Source organism: Juglans regia, chromosome 8, assembly GCF_001411555.2.
Source record: "Juglans regia cultivar Chandler chromosome 8, Walnut 2.0, whole genome shotgun sequence".
NCBI lineage: Eukaryota > Viridiplantae > Streptophyta > Magnoliopsida > Fagales > Juglandaceae > Juglans > Juglans regia.
Genome location: NC_049908.1, coordinates 25,302,750 through 25,330,035, shown reverse-complemented (window position 1 = coordinate 25,330,035; position 27,286 = coordinate 25,302,750). Strand labels below are relative to the sequence as shown.

General features: G+C 35.4%; 1 protein-coding gene across 8 annotated transcripts in view; it reads left to right on the top strand.

The window, feature by feature from the left end:
* The first annotated feature begins 3,261 nt into the window (after window positions 1–3,261).
* LOC108981712 (epsin-like) overlaps window positions 3,262–27,286 on the top strand; it is a 123,176-nt gene continuing 99,151 nt past the window's right edge. For 3 of the 8 annotated variants that reach the window (XM_035693570.1, XM_035693569.1, XM_035693571.1), the window contains exon 1: window positions 26,919–27,248. In XM_035693570.1, coding sequence (XP_035549463.1) covers window positions 27,072–27,248 — 177 coding nt within the window. In that variant the 5' untranslated portion in view covers window positions 26,919–27,071. Of the gene's footprint in view, window positions 3,481–3,612; window positions 3,787–3,918; window positions 4,228–26,912; window positions 27,249–27,286 lie in introns of those variants that run through there. The other 5 variants (XM_035693572.1, XM_035693567.1, XR_004802283.1 and 2 more) reach the window with 5 other exon arrangements.

The window sequence follows — 27,286 nt, the reverse complement described above, 5'->3', positions numbered from 1 at the left end:
GTGTAGCATAGAGGATCTTCAGGAACGGAGGAGGTAATGGTCAAAAAACTTTTCGGTGGTGGCCAAAGAACCGTGCCATCAGTGTAAACTCTGGGTTTGAGAGAATTGGTTTGAGACCGAGTAACAATGGAGGAGATAGAGGATGAAGGAAGCTGAGCTGGAGAGGAAGATGCAGGCGGAAGAGAGGGATTTTCGGGAGGCAGAGTGTTTTCTGAAGGGATATATGGGCTGGAAGTTAGAGTTGGATTAATGGAAGGGGATACGGGATTGAGCCGAGAGGAGGAAATGGGACTGATGGGCCGAGATAGAGATTCGGATGAGGGACTAATGGGCCGAATTGAAGGAGTTGGACTATTGAGTGAAGAGGAGGTTGCGGTTTGGGCAGGCTGGGAAATAAAAGGATGAGGGCCTAAAATTGAAGGAAGGGAGGAAGTCAGGGACGTGGGCTGGTTTGGAGAGGATAAAGGAAAAAGTTGTTCATCAAACACTACGTCCCGAGAAATGTATAATCGGTCAGTAGGGAGATGAAGGCAGCGATATCCTTTATGGGAATCACTGTAACCAAGAAAAAGACATTGTGTTGAACGGAGATCTAATTTATGGCGATTGTAAGGCCTGAGATGGGGCCAACAAGCAGTGCCAAAAATTTTAAGAAAAGAATAATCAGGTGGTTTGTGAAATAATTTTTCATATGGAGAACAATGGTGTAAGGCAGGAGAAGGCAAGCGATTGATAAGGAAAATTGCCGTATGGAAGGCATCGGCCCAATAAAGTTGAGGTAAGGATGCATGGGCCATAAGAGCAAGGCCCGTTTCGACGATGTGTCGATGTTTTCGTTCTATTGCACCATTTTGTTGGTGAGTATGAGGACAAGAGATGCGATGTAAGATGCCTTGAGAAGTAAGATAATTTTTAAAAGAACGATATTCACCACCCCAATCACTTTGGAGAGACAATATTTTTGAATTGAAAAACCGTTCAACATGAACTTGAAATTTTAAAAAGATAGACATAACATCAGACTTTTGCACAAGCGGATACCACCATGTATACCGAGTAAAATCATCTAAAAAGGACACATAGTATTTGAATCCTTCACGAGAAAGGACAGGGGCAGGGCCCCATACATCTGTGTAAATTAATTGCAATGGTCTGGAAGAGTGCTGATGAGATGATTTAAACGGCAACTGGTGACTTTTGGCAGCACGACAAGCTGAACAAGAAGTAGACGTAGATGGAGAGGAAGCTGGAAGATTGTATTTGGAGATAATTCGAGAGACAAGTTGGAGTGACGGATGACCCAATCGCGAGTGCCACTGAGAAGGAGTGGTGCGCTCACCAATAAGGGCCTGTGCCGAAGTTGCAGATGGAATGATGTTGGAGAAGGAGTAGAGGCCATTACGCATGGGACCACGAAGGAGAGGGGTTCCCGTCGTTGAATCCTTCACAAGAAAATGAGAACTATGAAATTCAAACACAACCGAATTATCATGACAGAAACGCTGTACAGAAACTAAATTTTTTGTAATGGCAGGGACATGTAACAGATTTTTAAGAAGAAAAGAATGAGAGGGAGTAGAGATTTTAGAGTCACCAATGTTGGCAATAGGTAGCTCGGTGCCATCACCAATCCGAATTTGCTCATTACCACTATAAGGTCCTGAAGTGAGGTTGAGGTTGGACATATCTGAGGTAATATGGTTGGTTGCAGCCGTGTCGGGATACCACGATGAATCAGGCGAAGCACTTGAGCTGCTGTAGTTGGCGGTGAGATTTCGCGGAGGTTCACTTTGATAGGCATGATCAAAGCGAAAGTAACATTTTATGGCACTGTGACCAACTTTGCCACAGACTTGACAGATGGGTTTGCCGTGAGGGAGAGGTGAAGGTGCGAAGGTATTTGCAGAGGTTTGAGAGGAGGAGTGACGACCTCGACCACGACCGCGAAAAGGAGCACGGTTATGACCTCGGTAATTTCCTCGTCCACGATTTGTGTGATTGGGAGGGCCAGAGGTGTAATTGGCAGAGAGAATGGTGGACGCAGGTAGGTGGGTGGAATGGGCCAGACGACTTTCATAGGTGAGAAGTAAACTGTATAATTCCTCAGGAGCCATTGGTTCAAGTCGGGCTGTTATGGACATAACAAGAGCATCATAATCGCTGTTTAAGCCAGCAAGAAGGTAAGAGGTAAATTCATCAGAAGAAAGAGGGGTGCCGGCAGCACACATAGTGTCTGAAAGGTGTTTAAGTTTCCGAAAATAATCAGAAACAGAGCTGGCTCCTTTTGAAATGGTGGCTAGCTGATAACGGAGTTGAGTCACTCGCGCATGAGATTGAGATGAAAAAAGTTTTTCAATGGCTGACCAGGCCGCTTGAGAGGTAGAATGCCCAACCATTTGAGCAATGAGGTTATCGGACAGAGTAGATATAATGGCACTAAGGATCATCTGATCAGTTTTGGTCCAAGCAAGAAAGGTTGGATTAATGGTGATTTTATCCGAAAGAAAACGAGAAGGTGGTTTACTTGAACCATCAACAAAATGAAAAAGGTCTTGACCCCGAAGATAGGGAACCATTTGTGTGCGCCAAAGAAGGTAGTTCTCATGAGTGAGTTTGACGGTAACTAAATGGGAGAGGTGTGGAAGGGAAGAAGAAGAAGTGGGTGGCGGTGATGCTTCAGCCATGGGAGCAGACGTTTGTCTTTGTAGTGGCTCTTGATACCATGCTAGATAACAGGCTCAAGAATTAATGTTTTCATTATATAACACTAAAACAATACAGTGTTGTTTATATAGGCAATAAGAAGAGCCCAGAACATTCGGGCAAATTATCGAATACGTGCTGTGCATGATGCACACTCATGCTAGTCTATGTCAGAGGCAGTTACAACAAGAATCCTCACTACAAACAAATCACAATGTGTATTTACGTAAGAGGGCATAACTAATCTTGGGTTTGTTTGCCATCCGCTGAGTTGTAAATATTCTGCAATGGATGTTGACTGGTTTGAGTGCCACGACAGTGAGTTGCTGAGCTGGGAGAGATATTATTGGTGCTGCTGCTATTATGTTTGGATATTTTTCAGCTTCTATCACTTCCACGTGGCCATGAGTAAAAACGTGGCACGTTTAGCAAATTGAAACGCGGCACGTGTAACAATTCTGTCGTCATGCATGCTCATATACATAATCACTTCTACCGATATATATAAGCTAGTCCAGAGTAATCCAAGGTACTCACTCTTAATCCATCCTATATCCGTCCAAAGAACAGTCGCAGCTAGCAAGCTTTACCTCTATACACTCTTTCGTTAAAATTCTCAGCCTTTGCTTGTGATTTTGTTTCCGCTTGTTAACCTTGAAAATGGCACATTTACAAAACAAATACGGAGCAGCCCATAGCACAGATGCATACGGCAACGTGATTCCTACGAACGAGTATGGCAACCAAGGTGGGCAGCAGCAGCGTCATGACCTTTCCGTAAGTACTCCTCTCAGTACTACATGATAAGCTTACTTTTCTTTTCTAACTTCTAAAACCTTATATATTGTTTTCACCTATTGTTTTCCCATATATCTACGTTTTTCTGTGACTTAATTTAATGTAATACAGTCTGAGTACGATGGGCAAGGCGGGAGAAGGAACAAGGGGCTGAAGGAGAAGATAATGGAGAACATACCTGGAGTTGGAAACAAGGACCATCGAAATGATACATCATCTGCCAATCCAATCCGCCACAGCGGCGCTACTCACCAAGGTGGGCAGCAGCAGCGTCATGACCTTTCCGTAAGTAATCCTCTCAGTTCTAATGATAAACATACATTTCTTTCCTATCTTCTAGAACTTTATATATTGTTTTCGCCTTTTGTTTTACCATATGTCTTATGTTTTTCTGTGAATTAATTTAATATAATACAGACTGAGTACGATGGGCAAGGCGGGAGAAGGAACAAGGGGCTGAAGGAGAAGATAACGGAGAACATACCTGGAGTTGGAAACAAGGACCATCGAAATGATACATCATCTACGACTCATACTACGACGCATACTACGACGGCCGGCGGTTACGGTACTGGGGAACAGGCGCAGCATCATCAGCATGCAAAGAAGAAGGGTATGATGGAAAAGATCAAAGAGAAGATTCCTGGGCAACGTACTACTTATGATCAGCATAACCAGCACTACTAGTTGTCGCATTTCTAAACGTACCTACGTGTGTAGGTGTGTGTGAAATGCTCCTTTGTAACTTAGGATTAGACTGTATCATAATTAAGGTCCAGATCCGGTTCGTAGGAGATTGCTTAATGACAGGCTAAAGCACGTCTTTAATAAGGGATGCATGCGTACGTGCATGCATATGCTGGGGTGTGTGTATTGCTTTGTTTTTGGTTTTTGGTTTTTGGTTAATATGTTATGTCGTGTATATATAAGAATATACTGTCGGGCTTCGGCCAGCTTTCCTAATTTACAGTTATTCTATGATAATACCCTAATTAATTAATTAATTTATCATGTCCTAATCCTTTGTATTTGAAGTTTGAACTGGTGCACATACATGGGATCATAAGTATGATCCTCCCAATAAGTTGATCCACCGTAGAACAGTGAAAATATGGAGGGCAATCGACCTGCCTTAGGCGACATCTGGGAAGCATATATTCCTGATCGATCTAATCCGATCTGTTTTTCTTGGATATCTCCTATCTTATCTTAAAAGTGGCTATAAATTACTGTTTAAGTAGTAATGAACAGTATAAAACCGTGGATGCCTATTCCTTGTTTGGATCCGGCTTGGTGATATGCGGAAAGGAACTTTACTGTTCAAGTGCTACAGTAATAAACAGTACTACGAGAGAGAAAGTGGAGAAAAAAAAATTAATAAAATCACTAGAATATTTATCATTATTATGTAAAAAATATATTCTTTAATATGGATCTCAAATATACCAAATTTTTTTAAAGATATTGTGCGGAAGTTACACTTTAAAATTATAAAAATAATTTTTTTTGTTAAAATTTAGAGATGCAATTATAAGATTGTAAAAATATATTTTGTTAAAATTAACTTATGAACAAAGCTTAAACTTGTTTGTATAACATAAATTATAACATATTTTGGTTCCAAGTAAACTGTAAGACAATAACTCTTTAGGTTTTTTCTAAGATATTTTAATTGTAATATTAATTAGTTATTTTAGAATATAATTTTAAAGGTGGGTTGACTTGAGTTGTTAAAATCATATATCGTTAAATGTAATGGATCAATGTAAAAACAACTTTTTATCTTTTTATTTTACTCATATTTTCTTATTCTTTACACCACACACCACATACTATACATGATTTTTTATAAATAAAAAATAAAATTACTATAATATTTATCATTATTATATATAAAAAAAATAAAATCATTAAAATATTTATTACAATTATGTAAAAAGTAGATTTTTTAAAGTGGATCTCAAATGTACCAAATTTTTTTAAAGATATTGTGCATATTTTACACACTTTAAAATTATATAAATAATTTCTCTTGTTAAAATTTAGAGATATAATTATAAGACTATAATATTTATCACTATAATAAATAATTTCTCTTGTTAAAATTTATATATAAATAATTTCTCTTATTAAAACACTGATTTAAACTAATTTAAAATTTAAATAAGTAAAATATAAATAACATATCATACGTAAACTTTGGGTTTTAAATCACAACTCTTCATCTTAAATCTTTATATTTAATTTAACGGTAGAAATTTAAATATTAATTTAAACTAACATAAAATAGATAATTAAAATATAAATATTATATCATACACTTAAAATCAATTTTAATTTATAAAATACTAATTTTTCATAATTAAATAAATGATAAAGTTTTACTGAACATTTTTAAGAGAAAGAAATATCTAATTAATTTAAAATTTTAATATAATTTAAATTTCATAATAAATAATGAACATAAAATACTAAGTTTTCATCATTAAATAAAAGATAAAGTTTTACTTAACATTTTTAATAGAATAATATTATATCATACACTTAAAATCAACTTTAATTTATAAAATATTAATTTTTCATAATTAAATAAATGATGAAGTTTTACTGAACATTTTTAAGAGAAAAAAACTATCTAAGTAATTTGAATTTTTAATATAATTTAAATTTCATAATAAATAATGAAGATAAATAGATAGTAATTTCATTCTTATGCATTAGATTATTTTAATATTTGAAATCACACTTTATTTTTTTCTTCAATTTGGCAGATGTGGCAAACGTGCTACCACTGCTTGTGTATATCTGTCTATATCTTAAAAGTATCTATAACATCAACAGTAATGAACAGTTTAACTCAATCCGGCGTCGTTTCTTCTTAGTTGAATGTTAAACATCTAACCCAGCAGCATCTTCTTCTTCTCTCTCTCGCATGTTTCTTTTCTTTCTACGGCTCAATCGCATGAATTGCAGTGTGCGACGGAGAGGGAAAGGGAGGATCGTGGTGGCTGGATCTGGTAGAGATTGTCGCCGGTGTGAAGTGGTGGAGGTGCGGTGGCCTGGGTGGCCGCGTACGGCTGCGCTGGTTGAGAGAAATGGGAGAAACCCATTTCGGATGGGTTTCCGAAGGGACAGATATGGCTGCGCGTGGAGAACATCGGTGGTGGCTGGGTTGGTCGCCGACGTGAGGGGGAGTCGCCTGTGGTGGTCGTGATGGTAGGTGGCCGCGTATGGCGGCGCCGGTTGAGAGAAATGGGAGAAACCCATTTTGGATGGGTTTCTGCGGGGGAGAGATAGGGCTGCGCGTGGTAGACATCGATGGTGCCTCGGTCGGTCTTCGGTGTGAGAGGGACTCCCCGGTGGTGGCAGTGAGGCTGGCCGACGCATGGCGGCGCTGGGCTGGGCTGAAGAAGAACGGCCCGTGCGGATGAATCGAGCCAGAAAGACAACGTGAAGAAAAAAAATTTAATAAAATCATTATAAATTCACTACAAAAAAATAATATATACAAAAAAATCATAAACAAATTATCAGCAGCTAGAAAAATTATTTATATCACAAAAAATCATATTTATTTACTCTATTATTATTTAATTAGTTGTGATGTGAAGTACTGGAAAACAAAAGGGAAAAATAAGTATTTTTAACTTATTTATTAATGTATGATAATATGTCATTTTCTATATTTTGTTGACCGGTGGACATATATGGATATACCTACATAATTTTCCGTTCAAAAATGAATGAAAAAGTTGCTTTTCTGGGGTAACCACAAACGTGGGTCAGGAGGGAATTGACAATCTATCTCTTTCCAAACAAAATTATTGAGTTCGAGGAAGAGATTAATAGATTCTTAGCTTTTCAGATACTTTTATATATTTTTTTAAAATATTATTTAAATATAAAATATTTTTTAATTTGTTAATCTAATCATTACAATTTTCTTAAATATACATTTTTTAAATTTTAAAACAAAAACTACATTAAAAAATTATATTCCAATAATATTTTAATTTTTATAATATTTTTATTTTAACTTTTTTTCTCTCATGTTCTAAAATCAAATAAAACATCTTAATCCAAATAATTTTATATATTAGTATTCAGAAACCATGTCACTACTATTAATACATCGATCCAAATCATATCTAAGGATATGATATCTACGTGTGTTGTTTTTTGAAGGATGAGGCTGCTGCTGGTATATTAAAATTTTTAATATTTAAATCTAACCCTTCATTTTACCACTTCTCTTTTTTTTTTCTTCTGTTGGATTGCTTCGATTAATGCAGTGAAGTACTATCACTATCACAAAAATTCTCCACATCTCTTTTCACTTGTTAGATGCAGAAATTGAGTTCATAAAAAATTCTCTATATACTATTTATTTTACTTATAATTACGTTTTTTTTTAACCCAAAACATATTTATATTTTACAAAATAAGTTATTTTTCAACCGGGCAAATGTGCCTCGCACATTGCCCAACCGCTAGTATATATATATATTTATATAATCCTTAGAACGTAGATGGGATCGAGTACTCGGTCGTGTCATGATTTTCTGAAATTATATATATGTACGTATATATTTCTTATATATATGTATATGTTCATCTTAATGATAATCATGCATGATATTATTTAATAGAGTTTGTATAAAACAAAGATTATAGTACTATTATAATTTTATAATAGTATTCAAGTAAACAGTATAATCAAAGGAAAATGAGGTATTTATAATTTTATAATTATATGCGTTGTCAGTTATATATACGGAAGATTATAAGAAAATTGATAAAATAAGTCTTAGCATAATGAAGATATCTTAAATAGGTTAAAATGAAAAATTAAAGAAAAAATGTTATTTGTACTTATAATTTTATGTATTAATGCGATATATTGAAAATTATAAGAAAATTGATAAAATAAGTCTTATACATAATATAGATAATGAAAATATCTTAAATATGTAAAAAGATAAAAAAAAAAAAAAATTATCACTACAACAATTTTGAGCTTTTGGGACGATTTATCTTTGAATCAAAATTAAAATCATCCCAAAATGTAAGATTTTGGGTCGAAATTATGATTTCGTTTCAAAAAAGTTTTGGAACATGCTTTCCGTTCGAACTATACTTGGGGACGATAAATTTCATGCCTTGTGAAATAATCATTCGCAATTGTGGAAAAAATTGGTGGCTCGTTCACAGAAAATAAAAGGCATGTTGCGCTTAGACAAGATTGGTCTTCCAAGCATTAGAATTTAACTGTTTCAGTAAAAGGACATAGGCATGTTTAGATTGGTCTGTTGGTTTTATTGGTTTTTATTGGTTTTTTTGTTTAGTTTAATGTATAGGGATTTTATTTTACTGGTTTTGATGTATCGGATGGTTGTTTTGTAAACCACAGGTGTCCTACTTGTTACCACGGTATTCATCTGCCATAAGTGAAGGCAATCAATAAAATTGGCATACCGTCCTCTTCATAAAAAAAGAAAAAAAAAAAGAAGAAAAAAAAGCTATACCTATGTATGCTATGAGTGTGTTTAAGTTTGCAAAGCAATTAATTAAGTAAAGAAATCTCTTATCTATTGGCAAGATTTTGGTGGGGTCATATGAAACAAGATAAAAAGATTCAATGAAAAAGGTGGGATCAAATGGACAATTTAAAAGCTGAATGAGGGCTAGGGTTTAGGAATATATATTGTTTTAACCAAGCTGTGTTAGCTAAGCAATGTTGGAGACTTCTTACAAATTATTCTTCTTTTGCAACTAGAATTGTGAAGGAAAAGTACTATAAAGGAGGGACTATCCTGGAAGCAAAGCTAGGAGCATGTCCATCACAAATAGGGAGGAGAATTTGGAGTTCTAGAAATTTACTTAAGGAAGGATTAAGGTGGAGAGTAGGGAATAGTAACAAAATAAATATTTGGAGAGATAAGTGGTTGCCTATACCAAGTACATTCAGTGTGCAATCTCCAATGAAAGTTCTCAACGAGGAAGCCAAATTGAAGGAGCTTGTAGATAGTGAAGAAGGATTTAATTAATGAAATATTTGATGAAAGAGAGGTAGGTATCATTTGTAGTTTGCCTTCTAGTAGATTGGGATTGGATGATAAATTGACTTGGAGTCCTATAAAAAATGCTCTTTTCTTAATTAATAAGAGTGCATACAATTTGGAAGATGACAAGAGAAGTAGAAGTAGAGAGAGAGGAGAATCATCTGGTAGTAAGGGTGACTCTATAGCGTGGAAGAAAATATGGGATCTAACTGTGCCAAATGGGGTCAAAGTATTTATTTGGAAGGTAGTGAATCATGCTCTTACATCTAAAAAGAAGTTGTTCATTAGAAAGATAACATATAGTGCTAAATGTCCCTATTTATGAGACAGTGGAGGAAACCAATTTCCATACTCTACGGAGTTGTGTTGCTTCGACTATTGTGTGCGCTGAAACCCAAAGTCCAGTTCATAAATGGAGTAGCAATGATGATAAGTTTTTCAGCATATGGGAGAACTTGGTGAACAGACATAAACAACATGAAGTGGAGGAGCCTGCTGTAAAGTTTAGAAGAATTTGGCAAAGAAGAAGCAAATATATCTTTGAACAGAAGTTTGAGAGCCCGAGATCATTAATTAATATTGAGGCACACAATGGGTTAAAAGAGTTTAATTAGGCATAGAACATATTGATCAAGCAAAATAATAAAGTTGGAAGGGTAGACAAAGTTGTTATGTGGCAGAAGCCAATTGAAAATGTCCGTAAGGTTAATTGGGATGCAACTCTAGATGGGAGTTGGTGTCATTGTAAGGGATTAGTAGGGAGAGGTAATTGCAACCTCTTTGTCAAAATGAAGAAGCAGTACCAACTCCACATGTAGCAGAAATAAAAGCCCTATGGAGAGCTATGGTTTTGAGTACAAAAATTGGTCTACATGTAGTGGTTTTTTAAGGTGATGCAAAATTAGTAATTGATGATGTTAATTGCCCAAGGGAAAATTAGTCCGAGCATGGCCAGCTTATTGAAGACATCAAATGTTATAAAAGGGTAGACAACAACGGTTTGTCATATTCACTCCACGTGAAGGTAACAATGCAACTCATCTAATTGCTAAACATTCATTATCCTGTGAAGGAGAGGTAGTATGGATAGAAGAGTGTCCTGATTTCATTAAAATTTGCATTCTTTTGGAAAAATAATGTAATGATACTATCCATAAATGATGAATGAATATTATTTTAAAAAAGAAATTTAGAATCTGATTTAGAATTGAGAAAAGGTTGATTCAATGAATCAGGTAATTCATGAAAATTATAAATCGGTTATTTTAGTTAATAAAAAATTCAAACATTTAAAAGTTTGTATAAAACAATTTCAAAAAATTCATTGATTACTTTCAGTAAGAACTTACATGGGTCTAAATAGTGTTAACAAGAATATTTACTACTATAAATAGTTTCATGTGTGCGAAAAACAAAGCATAATTCAGGTATTTGTCATCAAGTATTATCATCCTTTTCCTCAAATAGTCTCATCTTCGAAAAAGATCAATATTTTTAAGTTGAGTAATCATACTCTTCATTAATTTTCTCATTATCCTCTTATCATCCCATAATATGGCATTAAATGATTGGAATGTCACATCATGGATGATGAAAGAATGACGAGAAAAATGATGATGATTAAAATTTTTCTATTAAGTTATAGGGACATGATAATGATTGTAACAGCCCCCAGAAATTTAACGGAGGAATTTCTTTACGCTTGAGGAACCTCGTAAAAACCCAAAAGTTTTCACGAACCAACTCAATCGCGCATGTTTTAATCTATCAATGTAGTCAGTTTCGCTACTAACCATGGTGCTAGAAATGCGATTTTATTTATTTGAGATACTAAGAAGTGTAAGAATGAGAAACAGTCTGCACCACTAGTTTTATATAAATATTTAAGATTTTATAGCACAATAAAACTATTTTTGATTTCTAGAATAAAGCTTGCTCAATAAAACTATTTAAAATACGTTTTGATTATTTCAAGGCACTGTAAAACTATTGCACTATAAAATAAAACTATAAAACTATAAAATAGTATTTTAAATAACTGTTGCACAAGGCACTGTAAAATACTATAAACAATCAAAATGTATTTTACAGTGCAATAGTTTTATTGCACTGTAAAATACTATTTTTGATTGTTTAATACTGTAAAATACTATTTTTGATTTTTTAATACTATAAAATACGTATTTTACAAAGCACTACAAAAATACGTTTTTCCTCAATAAAACTATTTTTTAGCGCAATAAAACTATTTAAAATACGTTTTGATTATTTCAATGCACTTCAGAGTCGAATTTTGATAAACGATTTACACTTTAATGATAGTATTAATACTTAGGATTTTACAATGCAAAGTTATTTTTCAATTTTTTTGGAGTGAATAGCAACCTCGAAGTTAGCACCTAGAGCAGTGTTTTCAGAATCAGTGTGGAATGTCCAAATTAGGTTAGAGAAGTTTTATTTAGATACTTGGCAAGATCTTAGCCTTGACGCCCCCAAACCTCCGCTTAGGATGGAACGGAGACTAGCAGTTTGCAATAACACCCCTGTTCATGACAATTAATATACAATACATCCTAAAATATAACTAGCAGTTTGCAATAATCATAGCGGAATAAGGATGACTAAATATAACTCATGCCCAAATGAACTAAAACATCACAATAGCATTAATAACCATCCTAAGTTTGAACTTAAAGGTAGCATATTCTTAATACAATATACTTAAGATAACAAGTCTCCATGGTAAGATCAATTCTTTCATACGCTCTAAAGTACATAGAGTTAAAGCTATGAACATCAAAATAAGGTCTAATCTATGATCTAGGTTTGGCTCCTCTTCAATCACTCGGATCCATCGGTCCATCCTATTTGTCTTCATCTAGTCTTGATACAACTTCTACATTTTCGGAGGGAAATGGTAGTAGGACTACCACAATGAGATTTCTTGAAATCTCAATAAGTTAACAACCAACATGCATAAAGATAAATTATGCATGATAAATATGAAATGCATGTAATGCAGAAAATCAGTATTTGTCTGCCGTCCAGATTCCTCAAAATTTTGAGAAAAAATTTTATGCACATTTTCTTATAGAAAACATTTTTCAATTCAGCTTTAAAAAACATAACACTTCATTATCATTATCATTAACATCATAACGTATGGTATCATCACAGTTTTCCATATGTATTGTCAGTACTTGTTGGTGATCGTAGTACAACTTATATTGAAACTATATTGTCTGTAGACTTATTCTCAATACATTAGTAACATAACATCGTTATCATCGTAACATCATAACATATATACCTACCACCCTTTAGAGTCTATCAAATTCCAAGCAGAATTTTGGGGAATCACAATGACAATATTTTGTTCACAATAATAAATTTAATATAAAATATACGCAATCATCTACATGTTTATTAAATATAAAGATAAAATAAATTAATATCTTCATATCTAATGGACCCACTGAGTGTATTTTATTTCATAATTAAAAAGAAAGAATTTTTTATTTTCTTAAAAAAAATTAATAGTTTAAAGTGAATGAATTATTATTATTTTGAATCAAAACATACCTCCAATTTCATTAATAAAAATCAGTTACAATTTTTGTCTTGTAGAATCAAACTATACAGACCCTTAGGGCCATCTTCCATCCATATTAACTCTTCACTTACATTTAATGAAAACTTTACTAAAAAATCAGCTGCTTTGTTTGCCTCTCTAAATGTATGAGTAACACGCCATTGAGGTCAGTTGTGTAGCAAACCCCGTATATCTTCCATTGTTTGACCTCCCCACTCCTAGTTTTCTTCTCTATTGTTTATAGCTTTAACAATGCATAAAGCATCCCCTTCTAATTCAACTTCACCCATTTGTAGCTCATCACACATCTTCAAAGCTTTCCATAAAGCAGTAGCTTCTGCTTGAGTTGCTGTCATGACACTTGATTGTGGTATACATGCAGATAACAAAATATCCCCTTCTTGATCTCGAAACACAATCCTAATTCCCATCCTCTTGCTACCCTTCAGAAAGGCAGCATCCCAATTTATTTTTGTCACCCCCTCCTTTGGTTTTTTCCATCACACCTCCCTTCTTTATGCAAAATTTCTTCCAGAGAATTCTGCACTATTTGCTACCATGTACTCAGTCCTTGTCATTTCAGCTTGCTTAAAGATACCAGCAGGACTATTGAAGCATGATTCAAATATAAATCTGTTTCTCCTTAACCAAATATTCCTTAAGACTATAGCAGTCAATTCCAATTCTTCCATACTCAAAGATTGTGACATTTTCCTCCATACAAACCCAAAATCCACTTCTTCAGATGGCCATTTCTAAACTGGACTTCTGCTTTCTGCCCAAACATCCACTGCTACAACACAACTCCATAAAACATGAAAAATAGTTTCTTCATACTAATTACATATAGGGCAGCAAGGATTTTCAAGTATTTTCCTTTTAAACAAGTTCCTTCTGGTTGGTAGGCAATTATTTAAGGCTTTCCAAATAAAGATCTTTGTAACCCTCGGGACTTTTAATCTCCATATACCATTCCATCCTTCATCATCAAGAAAAACCCTCGAAGACTTCCCTAGCAACCTTTTCATCCTTTGCATTTCAAATGGTAGGCAGATTTCACATTGAAAACCCCACTCTTGGAAGGTGCCCAGATTTGTTTATCTGGCCTACCAGCTTTATTGATAGGTAAACCACATATAATCCTAGCCCTCAACCTCATTGAACAATTCTTTCACCAACTCCACTTTCCACTCCATCAATGAGTACTGCCAACTTATCAACTTCATTTAAGCACTTGATGGGAGATTGTATTTTATAAGAGGATAGTTGAGGAATCCACCTATCACCCCATATTTTTATACTCTCCCCATTACCAACCCTCCACACAAGCCCCTCTTTTAACAAGTTCATAGCTCCCCACAAACTCCTCCAAATTAATAAAGGTTTGCTGCCTAGCTTTGCCTCCAACAAACCAGAAAATTTAAAATACTTGTCAGGTAAGACCCTGGTTGTAATAGATTCAGGATTTTTAAAAACTCTCCAACACTGCTTTGCTAGAAGAGCTTTGTTGAAACTCTCAAGTTCCCTAAATCCAAGACCACCACATTTTTTTGAAGCTCCCATTTTGTCCCAGCCCATCCACCTTATCTTTTTGTCATTTCCTTTAAAGCTCCACTAGAATTTCCCCATCTCATTTGCTATCTCCTTACAAAGTTTTTTTGGGAGTGCAAACACATTCATACAGTAAGTAGGAATCGATTGAATCACTGCCTTTAAGAGGACTTCTTTCCTAGCAGGAGACAGGAAATGATTCTTCCAATTGTTCAGTCTCAACCACACTTTATCTTTGATTCCTCTAAAAGTATCATATCTGGATTTCCCCACCATTGCGGGTAATCCTAGATACTTTTCGAAGCTATTTTGAATTCGAGCACCCAAATTTGTTATAATCATTTCCCAATCCCTTTTCCTTCCATTTGAGCTAAACATAATAGTGGTTTTCTGTTTGTCTAGGCATTGCCCTGAGGCCATTTCATAAATCTGCAAAATGCCCCTTATTTTCACCCATTCCTCCCAACAAGCCCTTCCAGAGATGATGCAGTCATCAGCAAAAAGGAGATAAGTAAGCTTCACTCCACCTCTTGCCACTGCCACTCCTCTGATCAACCCTGCCCCTTCAGCCTCATTTATCAAACCACTCAAGCCTTCATCACATAATAGAAAAAGATAAGGAGAAAGGGGACAACCCTGTCTCAGCCCTCTCGATGGAAAGATCACCTCTCCAGGTTGTGCATTCAGCAACACAGCATAGGAGACAGTGGTAATGCATGTCATAATCAAATTAATCCATCTCCTTCCAAAGCCCATTTTCACCATTATTGCCTCAAGGTAACACCACTCTACTCTGTCATAGGCTTTTGAGATGTCTAGCTTCAAAGCCATTGTCCCCATCTTACCCTTGAGTCTGGTTTTCATAGAATGAAGTGCTTCATAGGTTGCCACTATGTTATCCGTGATTAATCCGTCAGGGATGAAAGCACTCTGATTCTGTGAGATCACACCATTTAACACTTTGTTCAATCTATTTGCCAGAGTTTTTGCAATGAGCTTATACAAGACATTGCACAAGCTTATTGGCCTGAAATCCCCCACCTCCATAGGCCCAGACAGCTTTGGAATCAATGCTATGTATGTGAAATTCAGAGACTTTTCAAACTTGCCATCATTCAGAAAACTCAAAGCTGCTTTACTGATCCCTTCACACACAGTCCCCCATAAGTTTTGGTAAAAACAAGCACTATATCCATCTGGGCCAGGAGATTTATGAGGGCCCATGTCTCTCAAAGCTAGGGGTGATGCCCGCTCCCTACGGGGCAGGGCCACCCCTCTATGCGGGGGCGGGATTTTTTTTCCCAGACCCCGCCCCCGCATGGGCGGGGGCGGGGTCCCCCGTCTGCTGCCCGGGGTTCGGGGGTGGACCCCCACCCGTCCGCCCCCCCCCCTGCGCACATGTACTGGGCCGGAATCAGTTTTTGGGCCCCTTTGGGCCCAGAATTCGTTTTGGGCCACTTTGGGCCCATTATTTAGATTAAAAAAAAATACAAATTTAAAAACAGAAAAGAAATAATTTTTTTTTGATAAGTAGATATTAACTTTTAATTATTAAATAATTAAGTAATATTCATCACTAAGGCAGTAAGACACTATGCTAAAATAAATAGTTTACAATTATACAAATTAAGAGAACTAATAAACAATTACAAACTCTTCTAAAAAAAAATAAATATTACAAATTGTATAATTAACTATTGTAGCAACATTACAATAATTGTAAATTAAGAACATTGATTTTGGGGTAGAGCCATAGTTGTGAGTTCACTGAGTTGTGTCGAATGTCGATTGCTGTGAGACTGAAAATCAATAAGTTAAAAATAAAAGTTAATAAGTCAAAAAACCTGAAATATTAATAAGTTAAAAATAAAATAAATTAGAATTAAAAAGTTATAAAAATGAAACAAAGTTTTAAATGCAAAAAATAATTAGGGGAGAAATTATGCAAACCATGGCAATGGTGAGTCTAATACAAAAGTCATACTGCATCGGAGGTAGCCGTAGACGCTGTCTCATGTATTACTATAAGTATTAAATTTGAAATGAAATTAATGAATACCAATTAAATGAAAATAAATAAATGAAAATAAGAAATTAGAATAAATACCAGATCCAGACTGATCATCACCCTCCTCCTCGACGTCAGCCTCCTCATACTCAAGAACATCCGGAACATGAATTGGAGCTCCCTTGATCCAATTCTGCGTGCAAATCAAAGCCTCCACAGTGGTAGGAGCTAATGAACTCCGAAATGAATCTAATACACGCCCTCCGGTGCTAAAGGCCGACTCTGAGGCTACTGTGCTAACAGGGATGGCCAAAAGTGTGCGGGCTATCTCTCCAAGGATGGGATATTTCACAGTATTCACCTTCCACCAACTTAATATATCGAAATCTCGTGAAAATGGTAGAATCTCTGCTGCTATGTATATGTCTATCTCTGACTGAGCCTCTATAGAAGTCCGGAGGAAGGGGGCCTGCTCATACCTCTCACCCCACTTCAATCTACGCCTTTTCCCAACCTCGACTTCAGGAAACTGTGAGCCTAAGGCTGAGGGGGTAGATGTAGGTGCCGCAATATTACCACTCCGCAGGGTGGAAAACTCATCAAATAATCTAGTAAGGGTTTCCCGAACCCTTGCTGCAATAAGCTCCGCCCATACTTGCCCGTACGCAAGGCCCAATCCAAATATCATGCCATCCAACTTATACCTCGGGTCAAAGACGACAGCTACATATAACAAAATATTAGCCCTAGTTAAATCTCCCCAATACTTATCATACTTTGACCTCATAATCAATGTTATCTCCCGCAGCCTAATGTGACCACCCGCGACCATGTCATCTAATTCTTCTTTTACCCTACATATTTGCTGGCATACAACATTGGATGTAGGGTACAAAGTTCCGGATAGTCTCGTGGTGACATCGTAAAAAAGCCTAAAAAACTCAACAAAAATAGTTACAATTTCCCGATCATCAGCTACGGGTTTCCCCAATTCCCCGTGATCATCAAAATATTTTACATATTGGATGTCTTCGTCACCCAATAATGCAAATGCCAGCCTATATTCTTGGGCCGCCTCCAACATCAGAAATGTTGAGTTCCATCGTGTAGGCATATCAGTACAAAGGCCCTTCTTAGATGTTAGACCCGCAGATCTCGCAGCAACCTTGAAATTCTCCAACCTTGAAGGAGAAGATCTCACCCATCTCACAGCAGTCCTAACCCGAGCAATCGAGTCATGAAGATTTCTCAAACCGTCACTGACAATCAAATTCAGAATATGTGCCGCACATCTCACATGCAGACACTCACCACCCATAAGTGTCTTATTTGCCTCTCTAAGATAAGTTTTCAAATGTCCTAATGCAACATCGTTAGACGAGGTATTATCGACTGTGACTGTAACAACTCGGCTCAAACCCCACTCTTTTATTGAAGCCTCCAAGGCCTTCTCAACTGTCTCACCCTTATGATCGGTGATTTTACAAAATTTTATAATTTTCTTTTGTAATGTCCAATGGCAATCAATAAAATGTACAGTCAAAGACATATAATTAAAATTTTGGATCGATGTCCAAGTGTCAGTGGTGAGACAAACAAATTGATCTGCCAATTGACCCCTCAACTTCTTCTTTTCAATGTAAAAATGCTTTTTTACATCCTTTGCCACCGTGTGGCGAGAGAGAATATTAAACCTTGGTTCCAAGTAGTGAGAATACGCTTGGAACCCTTTCCCGTCTACAATTTGAAAAGGTAGCTCGTTCATTATGACCATACGAGCTAGATGTCTTCTACACTCATCGGGATCATACTTAGTATACCCCCTCAAACTTGCACCCCCACTAGTCCCATCCGCCATTTTTTGAAGTCCAACTTCTAGCCTAGATTGGCTTTTATCTTGTAATGATCTTAATATTGGACTTTTTTTGCATTGCTCTTCTAAGTGCACCTTTAATTGTGAGGTGCCGTGTTTCCTATAGTGGCATCCATAAATTTTTCCACAATGGTTACACTTGGCTTGGGGGTTACTTGAGTCACCATCCTCTAATTTGGTGAAATGACTCCAAACTATTGAAGCAGGTTTCTTGCTGGGCTTGGGGGCGGGGCAAGGTGCCGTAGGGCTAGGGGTAGGGGTATGAGTAGGAGGGGTAGGTGTAGGTGTAGGGGTAGGGGTAAGGGTGCCCTCGGCCTGAAAAGGAGAGCTCGCACTCGAATCCGTTGGCATATCCATGAACTAAAGCAAACAAGAAATCTGAAATAATAGAAAACATAACAACTATATAATGAACATAAAAGAAAAGTATAATAAAAAAAAGTATCACACTATCACTTGACATTCATATATATATATGTAAATATATATATTGTGTACTTTGGTTATAAATGTAATAAAGTATATTAACAACAAATACACTATATGTTGTTAATAAAGTATATTAACAAATACACTACATGAGGCAAGAAAATATTGATGTTTCCTTTATTTAAGTAAGGTAGAAAAGTCCACATCCAACAAATTAAAAAATATTAACGAAGAAATGACATCTTTTTATTTATTTATTTATTTAGGCTTGGGGGTTAAAATAATAAAAAATAATTATAAAGATGATAATGAAAAATAATTTTCTTTTTACTCTCGTAAATGTAGTATTATACTATTATGCATGGGTTGAAAAATTATGTTTAGAGTAGATAAGTCTTGTGTATTTTTTTTAAAAGAAAAAACTTGATTAGTAAATGTGAAACTTGCAAGAATAATATATTTTTTTTAATTTAAGTTTGTCATTCATAGGAAAGACGTATTTGGACAATTTAATGATTTTATGGTAAAAAAAGGGAACTCAAAGATGATGGTTTCTTAAGTAACTATATAATAGAAATTTAGGTAACCTAATATATAGAAATATATCTTCCTTTATCCATATTTTCTACCTCTCATTTCCCTTAATTCTTTCCACTTTTATAACCTAACAAAGTCCAATTACATTCAAAACAAAATAAGAAAAATAAATGAGACCCATTACATAACAATCAAGCTTCCAACTTCCAAGTAGTTTACGTATTTAATATTAGACCATATCCACCTCAAAGATTTCCTTTTCTATATAAATAAATTAGATAAATATAGATAAATGATATCTATAAAGATAATTGAGTATAATCCATAGTTAACCTAAATCTTGGGACCAAAATAATTACATAAGAACTTCGATGATGACGATTCATCTAGTTTTCAAAATCTTACATAACTGGAGTCAGTGAAAAATCAATAGATTAATCAGCTTCTAATTTCGAAAATGAACAGACTAGATCAATTGTTGCCATGAATAAGTGATTATTTCAGAAGGAACCATATTTTGTTCGGCCATTAACAACCCAGTGAAGTGAAAAATAATTTAGGGGTTTGAATCTTTGGAACCCTAAATTAATTTAGATTGGAACCCCTAAATTAATTTAGGGTATTTCGAAACCCTAAATTAATTTAGGGGTTCCAATCCGAATTTATTAGAGTCTTAGACACAATGAAATCCAATCCAATCCGAAATAATTACAGAAATGAGAAAACAAACACAATTCACATGCATTTCACGGACTCATTCAAATTTCAAACCAAAACACATGCACAATCTAAGCTCCACAGCACACAATTCACAAAAATCTCATCCTCCATCTCCGATAAACCCCATCCTTCCTCCAATCTCCTTTAAAAATATAAATAACAAAAAAATAAAATAGGATAGGGTTTCTTACGGCTTACCTTCGGATCTTCGGTGAGGGAGATGCAGAGAGAGGGACCGGATGCGCACGGCGACGTTGAAGGAGACGCTGGTAGCTGGGTGCGGCGCCGGAAACTCAGAGAGAGGGAGAGACGAGAGAGCTGGTGGGTCGGTCACTGGGAGCTGGTGGGTCGATCACAGAGAGAAGCGAGAGTCTGAGAGTGAGCGAGGGAGGGAATCGGGGAGGGGGGGTTTCGTTTCTAATTAACCCAGGCATGAAACGACGTCGTTCCATGCCTGGGTTTAAAAAAAAAACCTACGCATGAAACGACTTCGTTTCATGCGTAGTTATATATATATATATATATATATATATATATATATATATGAACAGTAAATAGTGGGGCGGGGCGAGTGACCCTGCCCCCGCATCTGGCGGACGGTGTGGTCCGCCCCGCCACACGGGTTCGGGGCGAAAGCGGGGGCGGGGCCCCGCTGCCCACCCCTACTCAAAGCTACCTCCACTTCCTCCCTACTAAAGCTTCTTTCTAACTTCTCATTCATATCACTTGTTATTCTTTTATCAGTGGGGTGTATACATTCCTCAATAGCCTCCCTTGGTGGAGATTCAGATCTATAAAACTTCAGAAAAATGCCTCTTAAAAGCTTCAGCTATCTCATTTTCCTCAGTTCTCAAAATTGATTGAGCATCCTTCACAAACAGCACTCTATTTCTTTTCTTCCTCTGATTGGCACAAGCATGGAAGAATATTGTGTTCTTATCTCCCAATTTGTACCAATTCATCTTTGCCATCTGTTTCCATCTTAGATCCTCATGCTCAAGCAACTGCCCAACCTCTTTTTTTTGCTCTCTCAATTCAACTACAACCTTGGGACCCTCCATATCTTGCAATTCCTTTATCCTCTTTGTTAACTGCTCAATATTCCTTCCTCTATCCCTGTCTTTCTTTCTGAATCCTTTTGTTAACTCATCACTGCATTTTAACAACATATTCTGCACATGTTTGATTGGCTCAGGTGTTAACTGCTTCTTTTCCCAGACTTTTTTCACAACCCCCTCACAATCATCCTCCTTTAACCAGCTGGCCTCGAATTTAAACAAGAATATTCTTCTCCTCTCCCTAAACTTTTCATTACTAGCAGTCATTAGCAAAGGTTTATGGTCTGAACTTCTTGCAACCAAACCTTCCACCTTGACTAGATGAAAACATCCTCTCCATTCCTTATTTGCTACATATCTGTCTAATCTTTCTTTTGTAAAAGTATGATCAGCATGACCATTACTCCATGTAAAGCAATCCCCCATATAACCCATATCAAAAAGCTCATTTATTTGTAAAGCATCACGAAACATCCCCATTTGACCCTCAGGTCTCATCTGTCCCCCTTTCTTTTCATCTTGTGTTTAAATCTCATTAAAGTTCCCTACTACACACCAAGCTCTTCCCTCACAAGGTTTTAAACTGGACAATAGCTCCCATGTTAACTTCCTCTTGGTAGCCTTCGAATGCCCATAGAAACCAGTAAACAACCATTCTTTTCCATTATCATTTTTAACCATGGCACTAAAATGCCATTGAGAAAAATTGATAATCTCCACCATTACTTCACTAGTCCAAAAGAGAACCAGACCTCCCTTCCTTCCTAAAGTGTCAACCACAAAACAACCCTCCATTTTTAACTTGTTTTTTAATCCCTCTATTCTTCCTACTTTCATCCTTGTTTCCATCAGAAAAATCAAGCAAGGCCTCCTTTCCTTAACCATAAGGTTAAGATCTTGAATTGTCCGAGGGTTGCCAAGCCCTCGGTAGTTCCATACTAAGGTTTTCATTGGTCTTTCCACCATACAATTTGAATCCATACCCTCCATCCCAACAATTCCCCTTCTCAATCTTTTTCCCCTTCCCTCCATTGGTCCCACCCCATCTACATTATCAATAGCATTTCTTTTCAAAATCAAATTAGAAGGTTGAGACTCACCATAAGTTTTAAGGACACGAGCCCTCCTCTTCCAGCTATTAGCTCTTCCCTTCTTTTGCTCATTAACATTCATTAAGCTTGCTGAATTGGATTCACTATCAGTAGCAAGTGATAGAACCTCCTTAGGATCTTCTGTTGAGCTCACTGTGTTTTGCACCAAAGTTTGTTCTACTTTGATCATCTTCTGCTTCTCAAAACCTTGAGTCATCTGAACCACCTCTGTTGTCTCAATACCATCTTCCATGCTCCCCTTTTCCTTCCTCAATACACCTCCACCTATCTCCTCTCCATTTTCCCCTTGTTCAGTATTAGTGGAATTCCTTCCCATTCCCGAAGCTTTTGGTTGCCTATCTGCCTGATTACGTCTAACTGTTGAGGCCCTCATCCAAACTCCAAACTGTTTTGAGTCAATATCTTCATTTGTATCCCCCAACTCTCCACCCAAACACCCCTTCTTAGAGTGCATTATACAACCACATCAAAAGCATATTCTAGGTAGGTTTTCATATCTAAATGGAATCCATAGTTGTTTTCCTTCAAAACTCACTGTTCTTCCTCGGGCTAAAGGTTTTGTAAGCGCACACTCCACCTTCACCCTCAGAAAGCGACCCCAGGCCACCTCATTCTCCTCACCTTCCACTTCTAGAACCTTCCCGATGGATTTACCAATCAATTCCCCCATCTTGCAATTCATTCCTCCAAGCGGCAGGTTGTACATCTGGATCCAAAAGATTGCCGTTGTGAAATCCAAAAGGTGAGCCTGCGTACTTCCATCAAACGGTTTAAGAGCAAACAGATGGTTGTCAAATAGCCATGGGCATCCCGCAAGAACTTTGTCTCTATCTCCACAATTTGCAAAGGTCACCACAAAAGTATTTGTTCCAATCTTAGTGAATTCCATGCTCATGTTTACTCACCAGATCTTCTCCATCATCTTCCTCACAGTTTCCTTATCGATCGTTCGATCTGAGCATATTCTTCCAACTAAGCTCCTCTCTCAATTTTTCCGTAATTCCTCCATATTTTCCAAATCCATAGCTATCGAAATGCCCTCGTCATCATTCAGTCTTAATCGCTCCCATTCCACTTCAATTTCCTCCATCTTCAATCTTCACCACCACCGTCAAAAGCTAACTTCAGCTCCCATTACTCCACACGAGAATAAAGGAGACTAACTAACTTCTCCTCTGTCGCCTACTGGAGAAGAGAGAGAGAAGACAATTTTTTTAAAGCGAATGAATTATAAATACATAGAATGAGTTCTAAAAATTAATAGTTCTTGAGAAATATTAAGGCCTCATTTGGTTACACAGATGAGATGAGAAATTTGTGAATAATAATGAGTTATTTGTGAATAATAGTTAAATAGTTTGAGTTAAGATTTTTATGAGATTTTGAAAAATGAGAGGAAAAAACTTGAATAAAATAACTATTATGTTAAAAGAGAGTTAGAATATGATTTTTTAATATTTTTTTCTTGTTTTGAAATTTGAAAAAGTTGAATTCTTTTTAATATTTTATTTGAAAGTTTGAAAAAATTGTAATGATTAGATGAAATATTTTGATATTGATATGAGACAGATGAAATAGTTTGAAAGATTTGTGAAATGAAATCAAGCCTAAGTATAAGCCTAGGTTAGCCGAAAGATGATCATTGATAAAAGAATGCAAGGTGCTACTATTTTTTCAAGATAAGAAAAGGTAGATGAAATACTTGGAGCCAATCTTCGAAGTAACAAGCCCTACGGCACTAAAGTAACCCTGCTCTGTAATTTGTAAACCAGTAGTTGTATAGATGATTTATTTTAATAATATGAAATTTATTGACTACTGGAACATTCTAGAAGCAGCATCCCAGAAGTGTCGGCAACCGGCCGACATTCAAGAGGAAATCTAGCTTGTATATTTCGGTAGACCTGATTATGTATACGAACATGCATGCCGACAGAATTGTTACACGTGCCGCGTTACAAATTGCTAAATGTGCCACGTTATTACTCGTTGCCACGTGGAAGTTTATTTTTCCGAAGATTGGATTTTGCTTTCTGTCAAAAGAGAAACGAAAGATCCGGCCACATGCATGTCTCTCCAAATAGGGCTGAGCACCGAAAGTTGCGGAGTTGGAGGGCCTAACTTCCGACTCCGATTTCGATTTTGTCAGATGTCGAATCCGATCTCTAATTCCGATTTCGATATGTAGAGAATCTACTCTATCTCCGACTCCGACTTGTCGGAGCGGAGTCGGATTTTTTTATTTTTTTTAAAATTTTTTTTAACTTCATATTTGACCCACTTTTTTTTAAAAAAAAAAAAAATTGTGAGCTTTCAAATTTCAATTTTCTCAAAATTACAATCCAAACTTATTAAACTTTTGATTATAATAAAAAATACAACTAAATAAAACACGTAACATACTAACATACATCCAAAAATTAAAAATAAAAAAAAAAAGTCTTATTTTTACATGTACTCCCATCATCCATGATTTCATATCTACATCCAACTAATCACTACAATAAATAAAGGCACCGTATACGAAATGAAGATTAAAAAAAAAAGCACCGTATAGTTACTATAGTATACTATTATAATTACTATGAACCTATTTTTAATTATATTATATATATGATATATATATATATATTATTATATATGAATATTAAAAAAAAGGTACTGTATATGAAATGAAGATTCAAAAAATAGTATTACTATTTTATATATAATATAGTATTAATATATTATACTATTAGTCTATTACTATATCTTATAGTATAATTACTAACACTATAGTATCATACTATTAGTATGTTAGTGATTTAATATTATATATATATTAAATCTCTAATCTCTTATACTTGATATATATATTAATATATATAAATATTAGTAATACACTAATAGTATTAGTATTAGTATTAGTTATACTAATAGTTATATTAGTATTAGTTATTATTAATACTATATATTATACTAATAGTGATATTAATACTATATATAGTTATAATGATTAGTATGACTACATTAGTATTAGTTATAGTGATTTAGCATAACTATATTAGTATAAGTTATAGTGATTTAGTATAGGTATAATACTATAAGTTATAACTATAGTCTATAATAGTATTAGTATAAATATTAGTATTAGTTATAGTGATTTAGTATAACTATATTAGTATAAGTTATAGTGATTTAGTATAGGTATAATACTATAAGTTATAATTATAGTCTATATGAGTATTAGTATTTGCTATAGTAATTTTAATTTAGTATAACTATATAATACTATTAGTATAAATCACTATACTAACTATATCACTGATAGTATTAGTATATTAATACTAGTATATCACTATAGTTAATAGTATCATATAGTAATATGGTATTAGTAATTAATACTATAGTGATTTATATAGTAATTTATATATAGACTTAAAGTGGAGTACTAATAGTATTAGTATTAGAACATAAATCTAATTAATATACTAATGTAGATTAGTATTACTAATATATTTATCAAAAGCAATACGTTGAGAATTTATTAAGTCAAAAAATATAATTAATACAAGATATTATTATATAAAATTTATATGAATAATACTTTAGTTATTATATATTTGTATTATATGTTATTCTAAATTTATAGATTAATGTTAATCCATTAGTATTACATGTTGATGTTATTATGCATCTTAGTGTTTACAGTATATTATATATACATTAGTATTACATGTTATTATATGTATACATTAGTAATTTATTGTTACAACTTACATGTAACATGGTAATAATATTATAAATTTGTAATAATATGATATTTACATATAGTCATATACTAAACTATTATTATTTATTAGTCAATTTAGTCTATATATTATAATATAAATATATTATTTAACGAATATATTATTGAGTTTAACTAACAATATAAGATATAGTTGTATAAACTTTAAATGATTAATATATAGAAAAATACATATATTTTTATAAAATATGTATAAAATCGGAGGTGGAGTCGGAGGATCAAGTCGGAGGCGGATCGGAGTGGAGTTGGAGTCGGTTCTTCAATGACTCCGACTCCGATTTTCAATAGGGAAAAAATTCCGACTCCGACTCCGACTTGTTGGAGTCGGAGCGGACCCGGAGTGGAGCTGGATTTGAAGTCAGATTGTCAAATTTTTGAATCAGCCTTATCTCCAAATGAAGCTAATTAAGACGTGTTCGGCGACAAAACTTCATCTCAAACGGATATATACTTCATCTCAGTTTATGAGCAGACGTGTTCGAACATAATAAACGTCTACTCATTGTCGGCGAGGAAACTTCATCTCAAACCGACGTGTTCGGATATTTTTCAGCGTCAATCACTTCCACGTGGCCATGAGTAATAACGTGGCACGTTTAGCAAATTGAAACGCGGCACGTGTAACAATTCTGTCGTCATGCATGTTCATATATATACATAATCAGTTCTACCGATATGTATAAGTTAGTCCAGAGTAATCTAAGGTACACAACTCTTATTAATCCATCCTATATCCGTGCAAAGAACAGTCGCAGCTGGCAAGCTTACCTTTATACACTCTTTCTTTAAAATTCTCAGCCTTTGCTTGTGATTTTGTTTCCGCTTGTTAACCTTGAAAATGGCACATTTCCAAAACGAATACGGAGCAGCCCATAGCACAGATGCATACGGCGACGTTATCCGCAAAGACGAATACGGCAACGTGATTCCTACGGACGAGAATGCCAACCCAATCCGACACAGCGGCACTACTCTCCAAGGTGGGCAGCAGCAGCAGCAGCGTCATGATCTTTCCGTAAGTACTCCTCTGATCAGTACCACATGATAAACATA